Source organism: Myiozetetes cayanensis, unplaced genomic scaffold (assembly GCF_022539395.1).
Source record: "Myiozetetes cayanensis isolate MyiCay16 unplaced genomic scaffold, myiCay2020 scf20-37, whole genome shotgun sequence".
In the NCBI taxonomy this organism is placed as follows: domain Eukaryota; kingdom Metazoa; phylum Chordata; class Aves; order Passeriformes; family Tyrannidae; genus Myiozetetes; species Myiozetetes cayanensis.
In genome coordinates, this window is record NW_026087412.1 from 8,330,681 (window position 1) to 8,354,851 (window position 24,171).

The window sequence follows — 24,171 nt, forward strand, 5'->3', positions numbered from 1 at the left end:
GGGGTACATCAGGATTTCTGTGTGTTGCCTCAGAGAGCAGATTCTCACTGAAGTCTACATAGTGAACAAAACACTTGAACACCTGGTGGCTTGATGTTTTGTGGGGTTTTTTTCCCTTTTTCTTTAAAGTGACACATTTGTAGATAATTAAAACAAAGGCTGAGTGGTTTTTTTTAATATGCCGTGACTGTTAGCAGCTGGATGAGGAATAAGCCAGCATAAAAGCAGCACACTTCTTATACCAGCTATAAATAAAACCAGCCTTCAAGAGCATGCTTTTTTCTTTTTCCTTCCTTTCTCCCCTCCACAAAAAAAAATCTTTTCTTTGTGCCAAGACTAAAATATTAGCACTGTGTTCCCTCCTCTGTTTAAACAGACCTCATTGCATCTAAGTGCCAAAAAAGTGGAATTCCTGAACAGCAGGTGAAAAGAAAACACAAGATCAAAAGCAGTTCTGGCTGCCAAGAGAACCTGCAGCACGGCTTGGGGGGTGCATGAAAAGTCACGCAGACTCCTGGTGGTGTCAAAGACTTTTGGAAGGTCGTCAAGGAGTTTTTTTCAAGCATCCCACATCAAAAAGCTGTGCTAGGAGACAAAGCTGCAATACATTATGAGGATGGTGCTAAAGATACCAGTCACCCACTTTTAGGAGAGTTTAACTTTTTCCCCATAACACCTATGGAAGCAGCTCTAAGAGATCTGTGCTCTGTGTGGAGACCATGGGTATTTCTGCACCCATCTGGATATTCCTAAGCCTGTGACAGAGTCCTTTCTCTCTGGATGATGATCACCTTTGAGGATCCATGGAAGAAACTGCTGCAACACTTTTCATAGCTGATGGCCTTCACAGACAGGACTTCAGTCAAGCTCCTTGTTAACCCCTTCTGACCCTCTGCCTACCACTCCTTGACATCATTGGAAAAGGCAGGGACACTCTGGCCAAAAACCAGGCATCTGGGTTTGAAAACAAGGAAAACTTGGCCGAAAAAGCTCAGATGTGTCTCTGTATCCCACAGTGCAGGCAGTGCTGGGAGCCCTGTGAAGTTCAGCCACCTTCCAACCCTGCACTGGAGGCAGCACCCCAGGTCAGGCTGCAGCTCTGTGTGCCTGTGAGCCGTCCTCTGACCAACAGAACTGATTTCCAAAAGGCATCCGTGGATGTTTCCCCCATAATTGCTATGGCTGGGAAATGGAGCCTGAGAAATGACTGACTGGACAGCAACCCTGGAATCAGAGGCTGGAAGTGCCTGGGCCCATTTTTCCTCCTAAAAATTACCAAGGAGCAAAGTTCTTTCAAATAAGACACACAGAGGTGGAGTTGCAAATAATACAAGGTGCACACGTGCTCCTAAAGACAGCTTTTTTTTTTTAATTATTTTTTTATTTATTATTTTAAAACTCTGCATCTGAAAACACAGTATGACAGAAAGCATTTATATACACTGCAGTGTTTTTGGTATAATACAGTATTTCATACATCCATTTCTTTTTCTGCAAAAAAATGTGCTTTGTCGGACAAACAACCAAACTCCCATTGACAAAGAATACAGCTAAGGCACATTGTTTCTGCTAAATGAAAGACAAAAGGGTGCAAAAACGGGTAGTGCAATAATTGCTGAAAATCACATTCTACTACAAGAAAAGCATTCTGACTTTGAACTTTGATTACTGGTCAATTTAAGACATTTCAATATCTCATAAAATACTCCTTTAAATAAATAGCAAAATATCTACATCTTTCAGTGTGTTCCATTTGAATTTCCAATTTTTTTTTTTAAACTTTCCTGTATATACATGGTTTTCTTTTTTCTTATTCAATAGATTACAAAATATTTCTGTACAATTTTATGCATATTATGATCTATAACAAAATAGTTATTTCTTAAAACTATATTACCACCGGTCTTTGAAAATGACAGAATAGAAATAACTTATTATGGACTATGTTAGGCAATAGAAAAATCCAATCAACCCAAAACAGAACCAAAAGGACAAAGTCAGAAAAATAATTTCATTACACTGAATTAATTATTTTTGTTCCACAAATCTTGTTTTCCATGTAAACCCTTTTCAGTTGCCTTTGGGTTGTATCCACATCTGAATACCAAAACAGGATAGGATTTGGGAATTCCTAAAAGCCCTGCAGCCTGCCGGGAATATTGGTGCTACTGAAAGACGACAGTTCTCATGGAGAAAAGTATTAAAGAAACCCAACATACACCAGCCCTAGAAGAAGTCATTGGTTTCTGCTGACTTTGACAACCTTTGGATGAAGCTCCAAAAGCCAGAGTTTTGAAACTGCATTTATGACTCAGACTCCACTATGATCTAAGTGTACTGTTAGATTCCCAACCACCACTCCAAATCTGGCCCATGTGGTGACATTCTTCAGGTTTTAAGATCATACCTTGAAGAGGATATTTCTTCTCCCAGCTACCAGTACAAATCTGAGAGGAAAGTTACTACATCGTGTTAAAATGAGTGAAATTACTGCACAATTTGTCTTGTGCATCTGAGAGCAGTCTGTCTTGTTGTAGTCTGAAGATAAATTAAAAGTTATTAAGTTTGTTCTTTGGAGGTAATTAAACCACCCTTCCTTATCTACACTGAGTTGGGAAAGACAGAGTTCATAATTTCCTAAGGTTCATATGAATGTCTGAGCTTTCCTTTTGCCCAAAGGGAAGGTCATTTACTTCCTTTAAAGACTGCATTTGTAAGCAATTTCTATTGTATTTGTGAAGTGTAAGCTGACAGCAACACAACTGAGCTGTAATAGAAATCTCAAGGTGCCTTTTATTCATTCCACAATAAACAGAGAAAGTGAGCAAGACACAGACAACACCAAAGTTCCTAACACAGTTTAAGGCCACATTTAGAAAGGATGAAAGTAAGGCTTTCTTTAAGGGGCAACACACTGGATGCCACAATGGGAACAGACACCGAGCGATCCAAAGCCGATAGGATTCACCCACGGAAAAGCTGAAACAACATCCTAGTTTTGGCCAGCAGGTCTGTGCCTTTTTTTTTTTTTTGGATCTAAGCAGGAAAACGAAATGAAATGCCATAGACATCCTCCTCTGGAATATTCCCAGCAAACTGAAGGTGCTCCCCTAGCAAGAGTGCTATCTTCTCAGTCGAGGGTGTTAATTACAACAGAACCAAAGACAAGCCGAGTCATTACAATATACAAATGCAGCGCAATGAACCGCGCCTAGAAATGTCACTCTGTTATCAGAGGCACCTGTACAGTATCTTGCTGTTTATTTGGCAAGGTTACAAGTAATACTTCTAGGTTTTAACAAAGTAGAAAGAGAATTTTGCATAGATTGTACATTCAGTTCAAGGAGATTTCTGGTACCTTTTTTTGTTGTTCTCAGGTAAACGTGTTTGCAGACACAGTGAGGTAGCAGCTGTGATAGCACCCATGAGCAAAAGAAGGTAACCAAGGCAGAAGCAAAGAGCAGAGTGATGAACACACCACTGTCAGTAGAAAGGAACAGAATCAACATGGTACCTGCAGTGTCACATTGTGAGGATTAACTGGTGCCAATACCACTTAACTGAGACACCCTAATGCTGCTGTGGTCCTGGGTAACATGGGCTGTAAGATCTTGTTGCCTCAATTTTAAATGCTCTCAGCCTGACGCTTCTTTCCCTTACTATGATGGTCTACTACTTCCTACCAGGTCGGTCTTACTCTGCTCCTGAAATAACCAAGTCTCCTCTTACATATATCAAATACCCTTACCTGAAAATCAGGAAAAGGTAACTGCTGGTTTTCACCAACTCCTTCCTGTGTGTGAGTACTGAACTGACTGAAGGCCGCTCTGAAAAGCCAACTTTTCTGGTCTGCAGCAAGGGTTTTTTAAGAAGCCTAAGGGATTTGGCTCACACATGTATAAAACTTCCTGCTCAGTGGAAAGTGGTGGAGTTGGCCAAGGTTTCACGTGGCCGACTCCTGAAGCTTTGGGATGTGGGAAGACAAGGAGGGTGTGATAGCCAGCGGCAAGCTGGCAGTTCTCTGCCAGCTGTGATGAAAGAGAATGAGAGAAATCAACAGAAAGCTGGTCCTCATTGCCTGGCCACAAGAAAGATCTGGATCTTGTTTTCTTTTTATCTGGGAAGTCAAAGCTAAGATCTCAGGGGATCCATGGTTCTCAGCCTTGCTGTGCAGAAGGAGCCCAGTTTGTTCAACATTTTGTTGCAGCACAATTGTGTCAAACTTTTGCTAAGTTTCAGCATCCTCTTTACCCTTCCTCTCTCCCTTTGGTCAGGTTTAGACTATGCCAGCTCTGATTCACTGACTTCACTACTCTGCTCACTGTAATCGTAGCTAAGAGTGATGGAGGCTTCATTAGCATTGCAATTAGTGCTACAAGAGATGGAGAGAAAGTGAATGCCCATTAGTTGGTCCTTCTGCAGGTGCTGCAGGATCACTGTTAATATGCCGTTAAACAACTGTACAGGCATTGTGCACTGAAGCCAATACCCAGGAAAGTCAATTTGTAATACACGAATGCACACCCCTGTATCTCTAGGCTTAGCAATAACGAAGGCTTTACAACAGAGATACACAGGAACTTCCTTGTATAACACTTGCTATCATGAAGGAATTGTTAAAATTCTCTACTTGCCAAGAGCACAAAAAATGAAGACATAATTTCAATTCTAAAAAAACCCCCCCTTGAATATCAGGAAATGAAAATGCAAATATTACTACTCAATGTCCAAATGTCATCAAAGAAAGAATTGGACAAATCTGAAAATAAACTGTCATTTGAGTGATTTCGTTTAGCCTCGGGGTTTAACATTACCATATAAACAGGTTTGCATAATGCTAAGACTGACTTTGGACATAATTCATTAAATCATGTATGTAGATGTTCTGCATTTTGCCACGTTGCCTTTCTGTGTAATACAGATTGATCACAGGAGTGTTACATGGCTGTCGTGCAGAATGGGCATGGAATTTAAACAAGGAAAGCATTACACACAGAGGACAAATGTGTGCCTATGGAAATATAACCCTCTCCCATTGAAAGGGATTTTGATCAAACCTGGCTTTCAGCTGGAATCCCGTTCAGCCAGGACTGGCCAGTATGATTGGACAGTAACACCTGCACATTCAGATGAAGATGGATAACTCGCTTCTTTTATACAAACTGTGGGTCCCTGCTCTGAATTCTCCTTTTCACCAAATGTAAGATCTGTGAAGTTATTCTCTTCTGACAATTGACAATGTTCATCACGGGTTTCCAGTGCTGCCATTTCAGGCCAGAAAAACCACTAAGCAGGACGTTGGCCTTAGCAGCGCTACCACTGATCCCTGATGCAGGGTCTGGCTTTACATGGTTTTCAATCACAACTACAGGATTTTGTAATGCAGACACAGAGTACCACATATAACTTATGGATCCATGTCTGTACATTAATAGCTATAGTAGAGGTGGTTATTTAGTTCCAGAATTTTACACTGCCCCGAGAAGATTTGCCAAAAATGGCAGTTTATCCTTTGATGAGTTCAAACAGAGACAGCAATTTACCCCTAGCATACCGTCACACAGTTTAGGTATGCTGGACTTGACTCTGAAGCCCTCACTCAGCATTAGTACTCTGTAGAAGTTTTGCCTGAGAAAGGACTGCAGGGTCAGCCCCTTCAGCTCTGCATCCCATGTTTTAACAGCAGCACTGGGATTGCCAGCTTGCTACAAAACTTCACTGTGTAGATACTTTTTGTCTTTCAGAAAATAAACTAATATAAGTTTTGCTTTGAGATATTTTAAACCTAGCATATAATGCAAATGGATATATCAGCAACCATTAATTTTCTTTCCCTTTTTTTTTGTACTACAACGAAATAATTTGCACCTTATATTTTAAACGATAAAAATGGCAGATTTTTTTTTCTTAACCACAGAAGACGTGATTGCTGTCACCTTCTGCTTGGTCTAGTTAGTAATGAAGACTTACCAACAAAGCACTTAAAAACATTCCTGCTTAAGAATAAAAATAAGCATCAAATTTTAAAACTTAAGTTATCTGCATGCGTGCGCGTGGGTGCACCCCTACACATATGCTTATGTGCAAGACAGACTGAAGATTTTGTGACTACCCCAGTAGCCTTATTGAGAACAAGCACTGCCTGGGCTTGTTAATGAATTTTATTGTGTGCCCTAAATACAACATTCTTCATTTAATCTGAAGGGCTTGGACCGTGCAGTTGCCATTGCATCAGTGTGACTAAAGCCCTGGATTTCACAGTGAGGATTGGAGGTCCCCAGAAAAATATGAACTTCACAAAGGAATGTTAGATTAAAAACAAGCACTGTTAAAAAACCCTACTGAATAAGAAATAACACTGTGATTCTATTACATAAACCTGTTGGCAACCCTGGTTTCAAACACGCTTGCGTCTAGAGCTGGTTGAAAAACTGGAGCATTGTCTTGATTGAAATATTTCAACCAGTTCTCATTGCTACAAACTTCCCTAAAACTACGGCTCATGACTGTCAAAATCAAGACAAAAAAAGAAAGGGAGGTGTGAGGGGAGGAAGGCCTTTTCTTAATAAAGGCAGCTTCAGTTAGTAAAATAACATAATCTTCAAGCTGCAAAGGCAGCACCTACTAATTAGTCATTGACTAAAACATAAATAATAAATACCTAAATTGTTCCTTCTATGCATCCATTTTTGTGCCAGATAAACATTTCAATGCTCTGCCTTAATGCCAGCACAGCTGACACCACAATTTCAAGTCCAAAGCAAACTGCAAGTAGCTTTAAACCAATATGACAGAGAGATTCTACAAGTCACTGGGAACTGTGTGTTACAGTCATACTGGAATTGTTATTTAAAAGGGAATTCAACCTTCCTGTGAGATTTGATTATGGAATGATTTAAGGGTCTGTTTCCCTCCTGGTGTGCACACTCAACTCTCAGCAGAAAGTTAGCCATGCACACAGAATGGTGAACAGACACCTTACTTCATTAGAGCAACAGGACTTCTTTCCTAATTAACCCAATAGCTTCTAATGGCCTTTTTGGGTTCTGTTGCTAATAAGAGATTATTACCACAGCAACTACAACAAAGTGCATGTTTTTGCTAACATCAAATGCATTAGTTGGAGATGAATTTGCATACAAAACCTGTATTTTAAAAAGTTCTTGGAATGTAAATTAATTTTTTCCTACCGCAGAAAATGCATGTTAAAATGATGCAAAACATGCCTATTTGAAACAGGATGCAGCTTGCTAGGAATTCTGAAGGCAGGCAAGGGTAGACTGACAGAATAAAGTAAAAGCACAGAGAAACATGGCATTGCTCTCCTTTTTGTTCAGCTTCTGGCTTCAGGCAGGGACCCATGTCCTGCACAGCTTTCCAGATGCCCTGCACAAGCCTAGAAGGATCCTTCTTCACAAAGAGATGGAGATCTGAGACCAAGGGAGGGAATTAGTGTTAAGACTAACTAGCCACTGCTCAAACTAGGGAAGAAATCCGTTGTTGCAGATTTAGGTCTCAATTTGACCATTTCACTGGTTCTGTGCAACTCCATCACCTGAGAAAAAACTCAGCTCAGCTCATGAGCAAAATCAGGAAAGGATGTGAGCAGACACATCACAACCCACCCCAACCTACACATGCACAACTGCTGTACTGGCAGCCTGTGAAAATGCTCAGGTACTGGTGGGCTCAGAATATACCTGCAGATTTGAAAGGGCTGAAATTCAAAATACTTCTTTGTTCTTTAATAAATACTCTTACTGCGCTGACCCTGAACCCGACTGCATGAGACATAAAAGACTAATATAGCAAAACACTTATTCCATTTAGAGCTGATTGTGAAATTAGTCTAAAAAATCTCTGAAAGTTTCTGCGTTTGTTTGTTTTTCCTAACTAGGATAACAGACATCAGCTGAGTCCAGAATTACTCTGTGTTATTAAAAACCAGAGGGATGGTGTACCATAATTATTTCACATTCTGTGAGGTTATGTGGCCATAGAGGCTCCAGCCTGCAGTTAACTCACCTCTGGGAATTTTGCTGTGATTTATTCATGGTAGCAAAATAATGAAAGCCTATGAAGTAGCAGAGGTGCAGACAAATTTATTTTTAAAAAACACTTTTAGCAGCTGCTCCTTCACTGCCGTCTCCATGGCTTGGCACTACTGTTTCCAAACCCACAAGACAGTGGGTGCAGCAGCACGTGGTACAGCCGGGTCCCCACGGGACAGCACAGGCTGTGGGACAAGTGAAGCTGCTCCCAACAGAGCTGATGGAGAGGGCAGTGCCAAAGGCCTTGTCTGAAATTATTTTTTTTTTTAATATTTTTTTTAAAATGAATTATATATTGCAATAGGTAACCAAAAAAAAAGTAACATTCCCTTAGGTTTCTGAAATCTGGTGTGGGATTCACACAGAAGCAAGGTTAAATTCCCTTTTAAGAGCCTATGCCGGAGCAGGGCGTGCCGGATGCTACCTCAGGCGGCCGTCGGGTTTGACGGGGCCCAGCTCAGATTTGGGGTCGGGGCTGAGGGAGCTCCAGGCTGTCTGGGCACAGCCCTGCATGACCGGGCAGGCGGTGGGGCCGACGCTGCAGATGTCCACGGCTGACCAGACGCTGCCCACCAGAGAGTCCACCCAGGCCTCCAGGCGCGCGCCCACGAGCCCCGCGTTCCTCTTGGCCTGGTCCACGCGGGCGGCGCTGATGGGGATGTTCAGGACGGGGTTCAGGCCCTGGAAGCTCTGCTCCATGTACGCGTTCTTTGGAGGCCCGCTGTGGTACTTCATGGCTTCCTCTGGGAACGCAGAAATAAACACAAAAGTTAGTGCCTTACAAAAAAAACCAAACCCAAAAGTTGGTACGTAAAAGACCCAACATTGAGGACCTAAGGGTACAGCAAACAACAAGAGCAAGGTTAGTGGTGCACTGTGTCTCATTTCCCCAGCACTGAGGACATACTGTGTCCCAGGGATGACTGGCTGTGCTCAGCACCGTAAGTTCTGCTCACTGTGATGCTCACCCTGAAAGCACTGCCTTGGCAGGGGGAAGCTCTGAGCCTGAAAGCAACATCGCCCTTTTTATCAGCACATACAGCCAGCATCCTCAGAGCTGTAGAACACCCAGCCATGGCTGCATTTCGAAACGAGGAAACAGTTCAAGGATGCCAATCCCTGTCAGACCTTCAAGTGGTATCATTGATTTGTCTAGGAGGAAGAGCCAAGATCTCAGACTGCTTTGGCTTTTCTTTTCCCCTAAAGAGGTGAACCTTGACCAGTTGTGGAAAAGTCATAACATTTCTTAGCTCTATCTGCCATTCCTGGCAACACCATGGCCTTGGACAGACCAGAACCATAATGAAATATGTGTAGCCCCAATATCATTCCTGGAAGAGCTCCAGTTTCCCTGGGAAAGAATTCTCTCCTGACAATTACATTTCAAGCACTTGGGCTGAACAGTAGATCACAACCATTCCCTAATGACTCTTTTCTTTGCATTTGTGGTTGCTTTCCTTTCAGTAAGCCTTCTGTCTCAGCAAAATGCAGTACAATACCCCAAATCTGCAATATTGCAGTAAAAATCAATGTCAGGCTGTGAGAATGCTCTCAAAAACCTAAACTGGACACTGTGGGTCAGGCTGCCTGTGTCTAAAGTTGTCTGACTTCTGAAGGTCGGTGAGTGCACCGAGGTGCTGCTCATAAAATCAGAATGGGACCCTCCAAAAATGTTCACCGAGTGCCTCTTGGGAGCAAATTTCCAACCATTTCTTTCTGTTCTCAGCTGCCTTCCCCAGCATCCTCGCTCTGGCAGCACAGAGGATATGTTTAGCTCTGCCAACAGACACACTGTCTAGAACAGAAAATGGGCCCATTCAGGGCGCTCCAGGCGAGGAAAGCCACCGTGCACAGCGAGCGTCAGAGGCCAGGAATTACAAATTCACGGCTACAATTCCTTCCACATGTCCTTGCTGCTTGCACTGCAGCCTGACACTGAGTCCTTTCTTCCACGCAGAGGACAGTATCTCAGGTGCTGGCAATAAATCTGTATATTTATTCAGAGGAAAAAAAGGGACGTTTAATTGGAGCTTTGCTGTTACATTTGCAAAATCTTTAATGTCAAGTACTGTGCAATTCCATTACTGCAAATCCCCAATTAAACTTGTTCAGCACATCCACATCACTTAACTGTTCCTGTGTCCATCTGACACCCTCTTTTTATTTTAAAAGGTAGATATCCACAATAACCTCTGGTCAAAATGAGTTAGTTCCATGAACATGTGTCAGGAGTGTGTTCTGCCAGAGCACTGCAGTTTAAGAAACAGAACAAGTATACGTGATTAAATTTCCTTCTTTGGAAGCAATTAAATATGGAAGACTGTTTGTCAACATATTAATTAAATAGGAACATTCTGAGGAAAAATCCCAAAATAAATAAGAGTTGGCATTACTAGCAGGATCATCTGATTGAAACAGGCAATTCATCCAGCTTGTTGAATCAAAGCCTGTTGTGCATGTGTTTAGTGCATGGAACAAGAGAGATCTTTATTCAGACATGAAACAGGATGAAATGGAACTTGCTCATCTCTCTGGCTCAGCCTTGCACTTGTCCCAGGCCTCAGGACGTGGTGGATTATCAGGACTGTAAGGAATGAAAACTAAAGAAACCACAGGACCCAGTGCTTGGCAGTGCAGCACACACTGTGTTAAGGGGCTTCCACTGCCCACAGGGAAATGTGCTCTGATGAACCCCGACCTGGTACTGGTAGGGGATTATCTGGCCCCACAGCAGAATGTCACCCCAGGTTGGGTGTCAGCAAATCCTAGAAAGGAAAAGCTGGGTAACAGCAACCTGAGTGCAGAGTTACATACACTCATCAACAGGAAATGATGAGGATTCGACCCAGAACCCTCTCCTGGAACCTCCAAGTCTTTGTTGAACACTTCATAGCAGAAAGTAGGGAGGATGCTGCTCATCCAAGCAATGGCAGATGTGTGCTGTCCCTCTGTGCATTAAAGGAAAAACAGCAGAGACAGAACCATGACTCTGTAACTTACTGGGCTGGTACAGGAGAGGGACAGTGCGGCTCCCAAGCCCTGAAATGCTGTAAAAAGGAGGTTGGACCTACTGGGTGTGCTGTTAATGCACTGACACTTCAGTCTAGTGTCATGAGCAAGAGCTCATGAAAAAATAATGAAGAACATAAGGCTTGCCTCTATGAGAGGTGCATTTAGACATTTAAATCTGTACAGTTAGAGCACACAATTCAAAATTAGCTGAACTGCAGACATTTAGCCAGACTTTTTTTGCCTACTGGCACATCCAAGCAGCCCTTTGACTTCAGGAGGACATGCATCAATGCAAACTATATTCCACTGACTCTAAAATATAGCTTTAAAAAACGTGGTCATTTTTGTCCCCCATTTTTATTTGCTCCTCACTCTGTGAGGGCACATTTCTCAACTGACTTTTCTTGGTATAACTTCTTTGAACTAAACACACAGCCTATAGCCAGCTGCACAGGCTGGGATTTGAGAATTTTTGTGTGGGTTTGTTCCTCATTTTGCAAAAAAAGCAAATGAGTTTAGACAGAGAGTGGGCTAAGGAATGAAGAATGTGGTTACCTTGGTACACATTAAGGTGCTAGACCTGTGGGTTTTTTAAAGCAACACAGAATGTACAGCTTTATTTCTTTAGTTGAATTGTGCTGAAACCCTCTGGCAAAGACATAATTTTTTATTGACATTTTGTTTGTTTTCTCTTGCAGCAAACAAGACAGTGCTGCATTTGCTCATTGTGGAGCTAATCGACTCCTTGTCGGCTGGATCTGAACTAAATTTTGAAGCAAATCCCTATCTTCAGGGTTTTTCTCGGAATGATGATTCCAGGGCATGTCTGCTCTTCTGCAGTCATGTGCCTGCCTGCTGCTATTACTGCATTTATCAAGAACATGTCATGTTACCTCTGGTTAATTTAAAGAAATCACAGCAGTCCTGACACAAGTTGCCACCCACTTTATAATCCGTATAGATGCAATTAGAATTGATTGAGCCACTGCAAACAACCAAGGGCAAAATAAAGGTTTCCCAGTATATACTAATTGAGATGATCTATAAATATGGATTAGGTTAAAAGGCCGTTGAGGTGCCTGTGTGCATCGCCTGTGTCTGCTAATGCTGTCAGGCTTTGAAAGGCTGGCTGCAGTTTGGGGGCACAGGGACAAGGCACTGGTGTTTCAGGATCCCTGGGAGCAGCAGAGATCGGCAGCTCCACATCCAGGACATGCCATCGAGCTGGGAACAGAGCAGGAAAGGTCTCTCTTAAGGCAAAGAACGAGGCTGCTCTTTTTCATTGCCCTCCTTGCTTGAAGGAACAAGAGGTTTATGTATTCATTTATTTATTTATTTTCAATCCAGAGTTTACTATCATCTTGAGGGTTTGGGGCTTTTTCTGCCTCAGAAGTGCACCTGCCCCCTGGCTCACCATAACCTATTTGGCTTTAATGGAGCAGGTACTATCCATTAAACATATGACAACTCATTATCGGTGCTCCAGCTGGGAGAGCGCTGTGGAAACTTTACCATGAATATAAACTCCAATTTAAAAATGAAATTGCTTTGCCTTTTTCTCTGCCCCTCCCTGTGCCCCCAGGAGACATGTAAGATCACACTTGGCGTGACTGTTTCACATGGCCTTTGTAGAGCAGGGAAGGAGGAAAAGTGGCGTGATGGGGATGCAGAGCCAACCTCTGCTGAATTTGCTGTTTTCTTAGGACTTGAAATCTACTGGGTAGCTTGGATTGTAGTCTGTGAACTGCTGGCTAAATGCTCTGAATTATACCTGTTGTTTGACTCTGTTTCTGCAGGCCCTACACAGGGGACCTGGACATTTGGCCTCGAGTCTGCAACTTTGCAGTTGCAAAACTGTAAATTCAGGCTGCCTAAAGCAGACAGCAAGAGTCCCCCACTCCTGTCTGTCATCACTGCTAGTGATCTTCTACTGATCTGCTCCCTGTTTTGTCTCCTCCACGTCCCATTCCCTCTTAGTCTTGGCACAATTACTCCTAAAGCATCCTGCTGGTCCTTTTGGCAGCCCTCCTGTGTCCTTACAACAAGCACAGAGTACTTGGCTTTAACACACTCGACCATATGGTGAGAAACTCAAAATCATTTTTTAGAAAAATAAACTGGAATCTGTCTGTGCAGGACATAGAGGGAAGGGGACTTTGGTGGAGTGAGTGAACCTGATATCTCCAAATGATTTATCTCACAAATTCACTTAATTTCCTTTTTTTTTTTTTTTTTAACTTCCTCCAACCTCAGTACTTGAAGGCATTCCTGAGCCAGAGGATCTGCTGAAGGCAGAGCTGATCAGTGACACAACTCAAAGTAGAGAAAATAGACACAGATTTGGATGACTGGAGGGGCAAGAGGAACAAGAAAGAATAAATAACATTAGATTATAGATTTCCCACTGAAATAGCTTTAGGAGCCTCCTTTACAGTAGAAATACCCCAAACAGCATCCTCAGTAATTCCATGTAAGATCTGATCTCGTATAGATCCAGGTTTTGAAAAGGTCAGAGAATCTGTGCTTTTAAACAATTTACATTCTATCAGTTATGCTCATTTGGACACAGTATCAAAGAAAACACATGATCCTGATTTCCTTTTGTGGTTTTACTTGCATGCACAGAACTTAGGCCAAAATTAATAAATAAATGGAAATAGAAAAATGAATAAACTAGTGGCATATGCTGCTTTTATAAACTGCTAAACAAAACATCTTTGCTGGCAGCTGTCCCGTGATTATTTTTTTATTTTGAGTTGTAGTAATGAATTTTGAGAGTCATAATACAGGAATGAACATGTTTCACTTTGATTATACAAAAGAAGAGCAAGTGACTCCATTCAAGACTCTGAAAACCCAAAAGCAACTTTCCCTTGTTGTGTAGATGAGCACTGATTTAGGAAATACAGGGATTGCTGTGTCCTTGTTCTCACGATATAAAGATTTAGTGGTTGATGCCAGATTTGTGCAAATGCTTTTCAGAATGACACAAGCAAATTGCACACAAGATCATGGACAGATTTTTATGTACATGGGCTCCAGTTTCTACATCTGGAGTGTATGATACAGAGGGGCCCAAATCATTACTGAGGAAATTACACACAAAGAGGTATGAAAACTATCAGTCATTCAAAAAGCTTCTGGAGTAGCAAATTACTTTCCAGGGCAATCTTTCTGACAAGGGCTTTTTTTTTTTTTTTTCCAGGGGGGAGAGGGTGGACTTTGTTGTTGGTGGTGAGGGAGCATGGTTGGAAGAACAAAAGTTTAAAGAAATCTCCGTTGAAACATATTCCTCTCTTCTGCTGACAACTCCTGGCTAAGTCTGATGTATGTTTTATTTTAAATGTTAAGGCAAGAATACTATTCCTTCATTTTAGAAGATTTCTGGCAGCTTTTTCATTGTTTACAGTAACAGAAATCGTTCTTTTAGGAGTTCTAATTCTTCTGTCATACTCTCAAAATGCCTTTACTTGGCAGAGAAAAATGTATTTAAATAATAAAGTGGTGACAAACTGACAAAAGCTGGAAATCAAAGCTAAATGACAATTGCCTGCACAGAGCAACAGTAGTGTCACTGAGACAGAAAGCCTTAAAACCCAAACAACAGGAATCTGCATTGTAAATACAATTCTAACTACAGTGGAGTGTCACTACCTGCCCCTGTAATTAATTTTCTTCTCTACCCTCATGCCTCAGTCATCTAGACATTATACATCAGATCATCAGTAGCAAATCATTCCTGAGACTTTTCTCCTAGACAATATTGTTCCCAAGCTTTCTCTTTCATTCCTGTAGCACGTTCTAGTTACCATATGAATGAACAAAGCTCCTCAACAAAAAATACGAGCCCGACCTTCTCCCAGTGTATCAATGGGCAATACAGAATAACTACAGCATTTCAGTGGAATTATTCCAGGCTCACAGTTTGGACCAAAGGGAGTTTTGCCTTTATACCATAAAGTGTGGGCATAAAGTCTGAGACACGTTTACCCGCCCGTGGGGTTCTCATGTTATAGGCAAAAGTAGCAAGGTTACTTGCTACACACCACGATTTCCATCCAACTTATGCCTTAAAAGTGAAATTACCAAAGAACATGGAATTCATTAATTTCCAGGAGACGAGTCAGTAACAGCTGTGTCTAGAAGCAGGTTGCCTCAAACTTTAAAAATGTATTCCTTCTACCCATGGCATTTGTTCACAATTTATCACTGCCTATTAGCTAATAACAAGAGCAGGTTGGAGGTGGTTTAGTTTCTGCTTAAGAAACGATGCCACCAAATGTTAGCAGCAGAAATCAGTGAGTTTGCTCTTCTGCTGGGAACTGTGTGGAATCAAGCTCCTGTTGAGCGAGATAAGGGCTGCATTAGCTCTCAGCAGTTGTCTCTTGGTGTTTGCATTACAGAAGCAGCACGTTATGCTGGAAGGTAAATGCCTGACTCAGTTTATTTGCTGCCTTGTCAGAAAGAAGAACTTCTGAAAACTTAATAGGATCATTCATGTATCCAGCAAATTTAAGATGTCCAAAGTTATGAATATTAATAGTGGGCAGATGGAAGCACTTGTGCACGTTAAGAAGAATGGTAAAGATATTCAGAGCAACATGCTTGTTTTGATCTTACTGAACAAGAAAACAGGTGTGGCTGTAAAACATTCCCTCTTCTCCCAGCAGTGTCCTGGGCACTGACTGCAGAGCTGGGCACTCAGATGATGCCTGTGCCAGTGCAGACTCCTGCTGGAGCCTGCAGACACTGGCAGCCCCAAAATGATTTCTGCATTTGGATGGCTCAGGGCTGCTCTGGCAGGGAAGAAAAAGGTTTCTTTCTGAAAATTGTCAGTGTGGGTCTGATCCCAGGACTGTATCCATAGATATTTCTGTTACAACTGCTTGGCACGTACTGAGCAGGTTTTGGCAGGTATCAGGCAAGAGTGAATGCCTGGACCTGACAATATATCAGGTGAGCTCTGGCCTAGGGTAATTTTGCCTAATTCAGCATTTTGTGTATTAATGTTTTTATTGTTAAACACACAGACTTTGTCTGAAAACAGTTTAAACATCTGTAACTCTGTAAGAGAAAATGTGAATGAAAAGCAGCACAGGAAGGTCAATTTTTCTTTCTACTTCTAAATGATGGCTTTTACAATAGCTGTTAGATTACTGAGAGTCTGAAGTTCTCTGGATTCTGAACTGTGCATATTTTAAAGATATAAATAGTCTTTTGTTCAAAGTGGCTGTGTTTTACAGACTGGATACAGACACTTCTGCTTGTCTTAGTGCAGAAGTTTCTCCTGATTTAGTATCTATAAAATTCCTTTCTTATATCCTTTTCCAATAGAGTGCTACTTCATTTTTAACAGCTTCATTTACAGTGAATGCAGACACAATAACTGTACTATTTCTATAACAAATAATAAAACTTACCTTGTTTGATAGGCTGCTGATTAGAGAAGGTGAGAGGAGTAACAAGGAATTTGGTTTCAGCTACCTGTACCCAGTGGTGCAGGATTTTTATTGTCCAGACACCGGGTCGCAGGGGCAAATTCAGAGGTGGTTTGTAGTGAGTAAACTCGGCACTGGATTCAATAAGAATATCATAAGTTGCTGCAATTACATTAATAGGATCCACCCAGATGACAGTCACGGTGACGTTGGGGCCTTTTCCCCATTTCTGCATGCCAACTGGCTCATCTGTTGGCCCGAGGAGTCCTCCAAAATTCCGGAAAAGCCTCTCCTTGGCGTCCCATTCGGTGCCAATCTGAAATGGAAGAACACACTGCTGCTGGCATCACCTCTGTGAGCATCTCAGACCCTTGTGTCAAATAAGGGCTCTCAGGAGACACAAACCCTGTTTCTCTAATGACATGAATTATACATACATATAAAAGCTGACAGCAACATGACCTAAGATCATAAAGTGTACACAAATTGTGCGACAACCTCGAATGCAAGGCTTGCTTTTTTGGTCCACTTCCGATTGATAAAAAGGTTTCCTTTATCTTAAGAGTGACGTAACAGGCTATAGCAGTTCTCTCTTCCTTCCATGAAAGCAGTCAATGAGGGACTAAGCCTAGTGACTGAACACAGGCTATGCATAGCAAAAATGTGACCCATCATCTCCTGGGTCATGAAAATGTATTACACATCTGAGAGATGGAACCTGCAGTACAGACCTAACCAGCTACTGCTCAGACCAGGAAAGAAGCTTTTGCTGCTGGCTTTAGGACAAGTCACATCAGGTCCTTTACTACAATCCATCTGTGAGATGCTGTCTCCTTGCACTGCCTTCCTTCCTGATGTGGGAAGTTATTTCTTGTAATCTCTTTTCTTACTGTCATTACAGTGACATTAGTGACATTGTTTTTTATTTATTCACTAAGGAACAGTAAACCAGCTGATTCACAATCTAGTGTAAATATTTAATGGACTTTTCTTTTTCCTAGTAGCTTTCATATTTCAGTACTCTTTATATGAATTTCAGTGGTTCAACCATAACCTGCAGAATGACACAAATTTACAAGCTATTGCCATTAAACCCCTCACAGTCCTTCAGGTCTTCTTTTGACTTAATCTCCAGATAGTGTAGATCACCAAAGAGTTGATCTGTTTCCTGTACAGAAACCATGTGATTCTCTCAAGTGGCCTCCGGAGAACCATGCACATCCAGGTGGGATCCCCACTTTCAGAATATATGTGGATATTGCAGATTCCACCAACACAGAGCTGTCCTTGTCCCTAAGTTTCACCTCACAGGGGCATGGTCAGAACTTGCTTTCCTGAAAGCATTGTGTAGCTCAGTTGCTTCAGAGATTTTTCTTCTTGATTTCATCTAATTTCATAAGTGATTCCAATATAATGCCAAAATCCCCACAAATCCCGAAAATGTAACAATTACCTCACACCTATTACTACTGATACCTGTACTGGAAACTCTCCAGTCTCCAGTCCCTTCTAAATAAATCCTTGTGGTTGGCAGACAAATTACAGGAGGACTGCAAGCAAAAAGCTACAAGGTCAGTAAAATAAAACCCTACCACCCTAAATCCATCTGTCATCATATGAATTCCTCCTACCGGACTATGACACTGCAGAATATGAGACAAAATGAGCCTTCCACTACTCTGCAATCAACACAGCATTTCTGGTACTTCAGAGGTATTTCACCCAGCACACCAGCTAATCAAACCAGACAGCGTAGCCCAGATATCAGACCCAGGCATCGACTGCCTCGAGGAGCTGTCAGTGTGTACTCTCCTGACAAGACTGACTGAATATGTATGGAAATAAGCTGAGAAAGAAAATTTCCTGACCAGATCTTATTATCTACTCTGCCAACCTTCACTGAGTGCAGCCATGTCACACCTACCACTGCTCAAGAGACCTGGAAATAATAAAGCCACAAAATGTGAAACAAATCCACACCCTCCTGGGTGCAGAAAAGCCTATAAGGAAGCTCTCTGCACTTCATTCAATATTTCTTACTGAAGAACTCCTTGAAGAAAACTTACTTCATCCTCGAAAATTAAACATTCATTCCTGACATCCAACTATTTCCCCTCTCTTTAGCCTTTCATCCCTGGGTAAAGAAATCAGAAAGTTACAGTCCCCTTGCTCCAGCCTCCAGGTGACACTGCTCAATACCAGGTTGCACAAAAGATGTTGATACATGTTCACGTGCACAAAGGTTTATTTATTAGAGTGCTCTGCAGAAGAGTTAAGGTTGCTTTTGGGGAAAACATATAACAAAATCATTGTCTGGTTGCTAAGCTTTGTGCAAGCATGGTATTGGGCTCCCTTAGCAAACCAAAAGTTACAGCCAAAAGGCAGGGGAAGAGAGGAATAAAGGACAACCACGAGAGCCCATCACACCACTGTCAGGGTGTGCAGGGCCATGAAACAACAGCACAGAACCAAAAGGAGGACACAGGGCAACAAAAAGGAGGACACTCATTAACACAAAGGCACCCAGGCACCCCAAACCCCACGTGCCCCAAAGCCAGGGCTCACACCAAGGCTCCACAGGCACCTCAGGGAAGGGATAGGCAGGGAGCTGTACGCATCTACTCACAGGATCTGCCCTTTATGTCTGCTTTCCAGCTGGGGACACACTTTCCCATGCTGCTCAGCTTGCAGTACAGCTGCTTTTAGAAGCACAGTATTTTATAGGGAATTTTCCTTAAAGCACTGGTTAGAGGTTCATACCTCTTCCCTTGAACTTTACACAGCTGAGTTCCCAGGACCGAGATGTCTGATTTTACAGGGCAAGAGATACTACAGTTCTATAATAATTTTCACAGCCCCTTAAAACATTGTGAGTAGGCTTTCACTTTCAAATGGAATACACAAAGTATGGGATGGAATCAAGCAGTAATGAAAATCTGATAAATTATGAAGGAATGTGGCAAAGAAACTGACATTTTCCACATCATTATTTTAATCACCACTAGTTTGGGCTTCAAGAGCAAGCACTGTGCACAGGGTTTGTTTGGAAAGCTGGAAATCTCTCATTGGCTTAAAACTTCTGTTTCTATCTCTGTTTGGTCCCAAGATAAAATTTTCACAAGACAAATTATGCCTTGATTATGGGTTTGTGTCTCATTGCTCACCACAAACAGGACCATTAGGTTCACACAATGCACACTAATTGCCTGCCACCTAGTTTATTTTATTTTCTGTGATGCATCACAAGTCTTAACAAGACCAGAAATGAACTTAGTGTTCATCTGATAGACAGTGAGCTGAGACTTTTGGTGCTGTACAGCAAATAAATCTCCTGCCCTCCTTGGAAAAGTTGCCTGAGCCCAGGCTGGCAGGACACATACTGTGCACATTGTGCACAAGCCAATTTTAGGAGGTGTGGGAGTTTCACACTTGGAAATCATCTTTCTCGGATTTCCTCTAAGTTTATTTTATTTTACTGAGCCCAAGGCTGAGTGCAGAACACTGTCATTAACCCTGCCAGCCGTGGGGCAGCCCAGCTGGCCCATCTCTCTCCATGGTGTGCGGTGAAATCGGCTCCTCGGGAGGCGAAGTCTGAGAAGCAAAGCAGAGGAGCAGAGGGCAGGAAGCAGTGACTGGAGAGATCCCACCACCTCTGCTGCAATCTCAGTTGTGCCTCAAGGTCACAAATACGCTCGGGAGCACACTCAATGCAGCATATTTGTGCTCTTCCTGCTGGCCCCACTGGTGTGAGAAGGCAGAAAGCTCCCAGATAAAATAGCCCCATTCAGTTTTTAAATTCCTGCCAGATCATGGGGTGAAAGTTGTTGAAGAACCAGTAGCTCTATGTCCCAATAAGCACAAATCTCAGTTCTCATTTCTGTGAACGTTAATGCTCCCCCATCTTAGCTAAACTGCTAAGTTTGTTTTCCACTCGCTGGACTTCGACAAAGCAGTGGCATTTTAATAAGCTGTAGCAGATCAGAGCTTTCTAGCCACACTAAAGCTGAAGAAGTTAATGCTGGATTTATACCAGGGTAACTGAGAGAATAATTTGGCTCAGAGACAGAGATCCCTGCAGGTCAAGGGAAGGTAGAAAGTAAAATAAACCATTAAGAAAAGATTAAATTATTTATTTTGTACCTCCTGATCTTTTAAAATAAGAATCATCTCTAAAAGAGGACAATTAAGGGGTTTAGTTGAGAACATATAATGGAAACAAGTATGCAGCCACCAAAACTCTTTTTGTGAGTTTCAAACAGAAGAAAATATTTCCTTATCCTGAAAAAAGCTCACTGGTGATTAAATTCTTCCCATGCTTTGCCCTCACATGGCTGCCCTGCAGCAGCAGTTCCTGTGGGGCTGCTCACAGACCAGCCATGGCCCATGCTTCGCTGAGGACTGGTCTGGGGGAGAAAAGGTGCCCTGTGGCCAGAAGGGATCTGGCAAGTGGCCAGTGAGTAAATTCTGGTCTCAGGTTAACTTCCTCCCTACAACTGCAGTGAGGTCAGATGTATTCTTTCTAATTATTTTTGTTTGAGTTCTAGAATACCAAGATCAATATATTCCTTTCTATCATACTTTCTATCAAACTGTCCCTGCTGCCAGCCCAGTTGCATTCTAAAAGAGGACCCAGAGCAGACATCAGGTTGAAAGTGAGATTAAAAGTACTAAATAAACAGCAGAAACACTCCTACAAATCACAAGAATTAAGGCTTGTATGACCATTTATCACTGCATGAAATGGCAAGCCTACCATCAGACACATTGATAAATGGAGCACACTTTCCATCCATCTCTTTAATGGCACATTAGTGTCATGGATTTGCCATGCACACCAAAACACTGAATCCCACCTAGGCGTTTCTTAATTGCCCAAGGAGATGGTAATTTATGGACTTAGCCATAATGACTAGAACACATTTGTTCAATCAATTTTATACCTTAATTGAAATTTGTGGCTTAACAAGAAAAATCATGAAATTAACTGCTCAGGCAGTTGTATCTTTAAAACAGAACACAGATGTCGGGTTCTATTAGTGGTCAACTTTCCTGATATATTTTAGGGTACATTTTTTATACTCTATGTCAGTTGATGAGAAATATTACTAGAAAAAAGGACAGGATTTGGAGGAAATCTGAGTCACCACTGTGAGAGTTTTCTCTGCTGTGTTACAACATCAATATTCTGCTCACACGTGACATCGATACCTATCACTAATTTTATGAGATTTTTTTCAGTATAATCTGGAGATAAATGTTTAAAGACATCAACATTCACATCTGCAGTTGCAGAAACAAGACATTTTCCCAGGTGCCTTTCACAGCACTAACAACAATGATGGTTGCAAACCTTTTAAGTAAGTTACTGAGCCCTTTTTACAACAGCAAAGGCCTTCAATTTGTTCTTAAAGCCGAAAGGAGTGAGGGAACTCTGAGTAATGTAAGAAGTGAGGGTTGACCACAGGTCTGACCTGGCAACAGTATCTCCTGTGAAGACGATGTGCATTGTGCTAGACAGCCACTCTCACCTAAAATTTACATGGAATACAGTTTGCAAAGGCTGCTGAATTGGTATGCAATCTCTTGATGCACTTACCTCTGAGAACTGCAACCTTCCAAAATCACTTGGTGGACTTGCGACCTTGAAGACTTTCTTGGGCATCACCCATGTTTCCAAAGTTTCTAGTTTACTGACAGCCAAATTGGTTGCGTGGTGTCTGATCAGGAAGCCTTGGAAACGGTCAGCAAGGAAGTAAAGATGGACGGAAACTGGATGGCCCATGGGATAGTATCTGTAAAACAGCACATGCACACACTCATCAGTTACACAAGAGAGACATGAAATCTCCATTTACTTGGAGCTAATGGCTTAAGAAGCATTCATTTTAACTAGAACATCCACCACTGTACATTAAGAGATTTCAAATGTGTTCACGACTCATTATCAAATATTCTTAGGCTGTTCGATTACCCCGAAACGTAAAAGAAACGTTCCTAAGAATATGTGCTCATTTAGAGCATATCCACAGCTCTAAGCTCTTTAGGAGGTCTCTCTGTGTGCCAGGGAACTCCCCTCCCTAAGCACCTCTTCTGGGTGGGAAGTGCCACCCAGAGCTACGCACAGATCATTAGGCTGTGCAGCACTGTTTGCTCAGATAAACTGTAGGATAAAGGATATCCCAGCAACGTGCCTGTGCTTCAGCTGCTGCCCTTCCTGCCCCAGCAGGGTCAGTGCCTGCCCACGTGGGAGAGCATGGAATGCTGCAAGGCTGAGTATCAGCCCCGAACCCCCTTCATTCCCAAACCCCTGCCCCAAGGGCATGGCTCTTCAGGGTGGCACTGCAGCCAAGGACATCAGGATCCAGTCCCCATTTTCCTGTATTTTAAAAAATAAACTTCACATTCCCTAAAGACTTGAGATTCAAAAAAACCCAAACTGATAAAAGGACAAACAACCAGGCAAAACCTATCCTTGGGACATCTGGGGGCATTTGGTTGCAGTTCAGATTTAAAGACACTGTGTTCACAGCTTCAAATAATTAACCTGTATGGTCAATTGTCTGCTACAGTCTCAGAAACACCTGTAATGATGTTTGAGTACATATGGATCCATAAATAATTAAAAATGTGTTATTCGTAGCTCGGAAATCAAATATTTTACTAGTTTGCAGCATTGACATTAACTGCAAAACAAGTTGAACCACCCAGTATCACACCTTCCCAGGAAGTCAGCTAAGTCTGATTCCCTGTGCTTGTTACCACAGCTCAAGACATGAGCAGTAAGAAGAGCTGACCAGTGAAGACTTTCCACTGCACGAGGCCAGAAACACCCAGAAGGAAGTCTCTAGAGCTTGAGAAATAAACATAGGAAGACAAGGTAAAAACACTGATGGACTGAGCAAAAACACAGCAAAGCTATGCAGCCAATACCACAAACAACCTGACTTCTGTTCTGAGTACTGAGACCTCCTGTTTTATATGTGTACAGCAGCAAATATTTACAATATCCTTGAAATAGTCTGAGTAAATTGCCTCTTGGCAGCAGTGAGTAAAAATGCCTAGAGATGGAAGAAATAAATTAAATCTCAATCACACATTAATGTTGCTCTGACAGAAGATGCTGATACGCAATCTCATTTGGTACCTGAGCAGTCTGTGGGGGGCACAGCTTTCTGGGGCTGTGGGCTGGCCCCTTAGTGTGTAAGGCAGCTTCTCTTACAAACATCTCCCGTGCTGCTGCAGGAGGCAGCAGGGACTGACTCCAAATGCGATCTGAAGCAGTAGCAGCTTTCCTCACAGTGCCAGCAGCGGCGTGAAACGAGCTGGGGTGGTGACTGAGTTGGTGCTGCTGTAGCCCCAGCAGCAAAGGAACACTGTCAAGGTGCTCAGCCCAAATACAGCCCTACCATTACTGTGTTAGAGACACGCAAAATCACTGGAGGGAAAGAGGAAAGGTATAGAGGTATAGAGGCATACACCTAGAAAGACAACGTAGTATCGAAGAGATGTGAATCATAAACCTGAGGAATATCCACCTTTCTGTGATTTAAACTGAATGCTGACTCACAGTGTTTTGAGGGGGCTCAGGTAGGTATGAAAATGAAGCCTCCACTCCACATCACAATGCAATCCCTCCCTGCACTGTTTCATGAGGCTCCAGCCTGCTGTAA

General features: G+C 42.3%; 1 protein-coding gene across 2 annotated transcripts in view; it reads right to left on the minus strand.

The window, feature by feature from the left end:
• Positions 1 to 1,352: 1,352 nt before the first annotated feature.
• XYLT1 (xylosyltransferase 1) overlaps positions 1,353 to 24,171 on the minus strand; it is a 175,188-nt gene continuing 152,369 nt past the window's right edge. For both annotated transcript variants that reach the window (XM_050317853.1, XM_050317854.1), the window contains 3 exons: positions 22,098 to 22,293; positions 16,484 to 16,817; positions 1,353 to 8,794 (listed from right to left, as the gene is read on the minus strand). In XM_050317853.1, the coding sequence (XP_050173810.1) occupies positions 8,472 to 8,794; positions 16,484 to 16,817; positions 22,098 to 22,293 (853 nt within the window). In that variant the 3' untranslated portion in view covers positions 1,353 to 8,471. The remainder of the gene's footprint in view (positions 8,795 to 16,483; positions 16,818 to 22,097; positions 22,294 to 24,171) is intronic.